The following is a 2,606-nucleotide window of genomic DNA, read 5'->3' as shown; positions in this document are numbered from 1 at the left end:
AAAAAAAAAGGAAAGAGGAACGAAGCGCCGCCTCTTCGCCTCTCAGCGTCTTCTCTCTCCTTTTTTTTTACGCTGTGAATTAACCGGAAGATTCCCCGACATTTTTTCCACGCGTAAGAGCAAAGTTAAACACCAAGAGAAAAACTGACGGTACCTCATTGTCATTGTCATGGGGCACTAATAAGGCGGTAAATAATCATTTTTAAAAAAATGAAGTCAGCAGTATTTATTATGAAAGAGTGGGTCTTTATTTTTTTAAAATCCCATAAGCGGTGAAATTACAACCCAGAATTAGAGGTTAAAGAGGAATTGAACAAAAAGAAAAAAAAGTTGCTTCGGGCTACACAAGCGGCCAAACGCGTTCCTCAAGGCGCCAAGAAGGGGGTGTAGGAAAATGTCGAAAGAAAAAAAAAAAGAAGTGACTGCACAAAAAAAAACATGTACAGTGAGCCAAGTAGAGGCATTCAAACAGCAAAACGAAGCACAAACGTACGCACACACACACATTATATATATATATATGTGTGTGCATGTATGAATATGTGCTACGTGAAAGATTTTTATCTAGTTAAAAACAACGGAAAAGAAATCCGACGCAGAGAAGGTGAAAATAATAAACAAAAAAATTAAAAGCAAGAAAGTAAAGTTGTATGACACGCACATACGAATATAAAGAGACAAACCTACACAACATGGAAGAAACACTCACGAGTACCTGCCATCGTTTCGCATCACCCATTATTCCACGATCCTGTTCCTGCGTTTCGGCAACATTATTCCCAGTAACAAAAAAAAAATCTAACTAACACAACCCCTTCGCATAAACAAGTTTACAGTTTTTTTTCTTGTTTTAATTTATGTGGAAGAACGTTACAAAGCACTTTATTTAAATAACTACTCAGCACGACACAATCAAGGATTCCTTGGGGTAGAGGATGAAACAGGGAGATATTCGCGGATGAAGGCTAGTAACCAGATTTCCGTAGTACTTTCCATTTACATTAATGCCGAGTGAACCTTCATCTACGCTATATGTGAAGGTCAAAACGTCACCGATACAACACACAGGTAATTCCTTGAAGGATTGACCAATTCTACCAATGCCTCCATCAACAACACCGAGTTTTGTGGGTTTCCAGTAGAACCCTCCTGGAACAAGGGAAGTGTCTGTCCTTTCAACCACACCGACAAATGATTTGTCAAACCCCTTTCCGAGCTGGACACGCCACGTCACACGCCCACGCTCCTCAGGAAACAAGCGCGCAATTTCCTCCACAGTTTGTTCAGTACGGATACCAATTTGCTTTAAACTATCGGCTTCATTGGGCTGAGCAGTTACATGAACGACACTGTTCAACACCTTCAAGTCAATGCCTTCACGCTCCGTTAATGTGAAGCGTCTACCTGTTCGCAGTGGTATCATGCTACCGTCTTGTGCGCAAACATTCAACACTTTTCCCGATTGTGGTCGGGAATCGTCATCCACTTGTGAATGTGGAATACATCTCCTGAGGTTTGTGTCCCTTCTAATGCCGTTTTTGGAATGTTCTTCCGACCTCAAATCTAGAAATAATTTAAATTGAGGTAAACCAAAATCACCAACCTCAAAAAACTTAAAACCAAGCCCTTCTACATCCGGAGTTTCTTCACTGAGGTGGTACGAAAGATATGATCGATTCTCTAATATCTTATAATCTGAACAACCGCGTTTCATGTGTTGCAGTAGAACAACCGACTCATTAATAGCATTTGCTTTTGCCAACACCCTTCCCCTACATTGATTTAAGGAGGCATGGCCGGTATCGCACAACGACCCGAGGGCTTCAAGAAGCTCCTTTTCACGTTGTGACACCATCATCTGTAGTTGGCTAAAGCGTTCTTTTATTGATTTCTTAACCTCCTCTAAGGAGTCAAAGTATCTTGTCGTCACGACATTTAACTGATTCACCTTCTTTTCTAATCTCTCCTTCTTGTCTGTCATGAGGGTAATCTCACCGGGAGCTCTATTCCTAAATATGGCAGCCGCCTCTGGTACGCTAATGCTTTCATGACCGTTATGAGGGCCGGTGAGCAAACAATATGCGCAGCAAAGACTTTCACAAACCTTGCAGTAAAACTCTAATCGATACTCTTCATGGCCTTGAACGCCGCAGCATCTATAAAGCTTTCGTGTTTCTTGAGCGTCATCAAGTGGGAAAAATGTATGGTGGCGCTTCGTGGCGTTTTTGTGCACAGCAGTGTTGCAATCCATGCAATAAGCGCCTGCACATTCATCACATTGTATCACAGCAGCAACCTCTTGGCACCATTGGCAAACCGGTTGCTGGGCGAGGCCCTCAACTCTCGCCTTAACGTAAGCCCTAAGTTCATTGTCCACTAATTTCGGTAATGTTTCATTGTTAATGTGCTCCTGTTTGGTGCTACAAAGAAGGCAAATGAAATCTCTACCTTCCAAGCATTCCAACCTCCCTAGCACACAAGATGCGCAAAAGCTGTGTTTGCAGCTGAGCGTGACGGGATCGTGAAGAATTCCAAAACATATCCCGCAGGTAATAGTGACTGGTATCCCCGGAACCTCCGTCATCGTTGAAGAGGTACTGCCGCAA

General features: G+C 42.5%; 1 protein-coding gene across 1 annotated transcript; it reads right to left on the bottom strand.

Annotated features, from left to right (window-relative positions):
- Positions 1–898: 898 nt before the first annotated feature.
- On the bottom strand, positions 899–2,584 carry TEOVI_000099200 (zinc finger of C3HC4-type, RING/B-box zinc finger, putative; the record flags this gene model as incomplete). Its single annotated transcript, XM_067224302.1, has 1 exon — positions 899–2,584. The coding sequence occupies one exon, from the start codon at positions 2,582–2,584 to the stop codon at positions 899–901; it is 1,686 nt and encodes a 561-aa protein (XP_067080403.1).
- Between the last annotated feature and the right edge of the window lie 22 nt (positions 2,585–2,606).

The sequence above is a fragment of the Trypanosoma equiperdum genome, assembly GCF_001457755.1.
Source record: "Trypanosoma equiperdum strain OVI genome assembly, contig: ctg_266, whole genome shotgun sequence".
NCBI classification, from domain to species: Eukaryota; Euglenozoa; class Kinetoplastea; order Trypanosomatida; family Trypanosomatidae; genus Trypanosoma; species Trypanosoma equiperdum.
The sequence above is the reverse complement of the archived record's forward strand: the minus strand, read 5'-3'. Positions and strand labels throughout refer to the sequence as shown.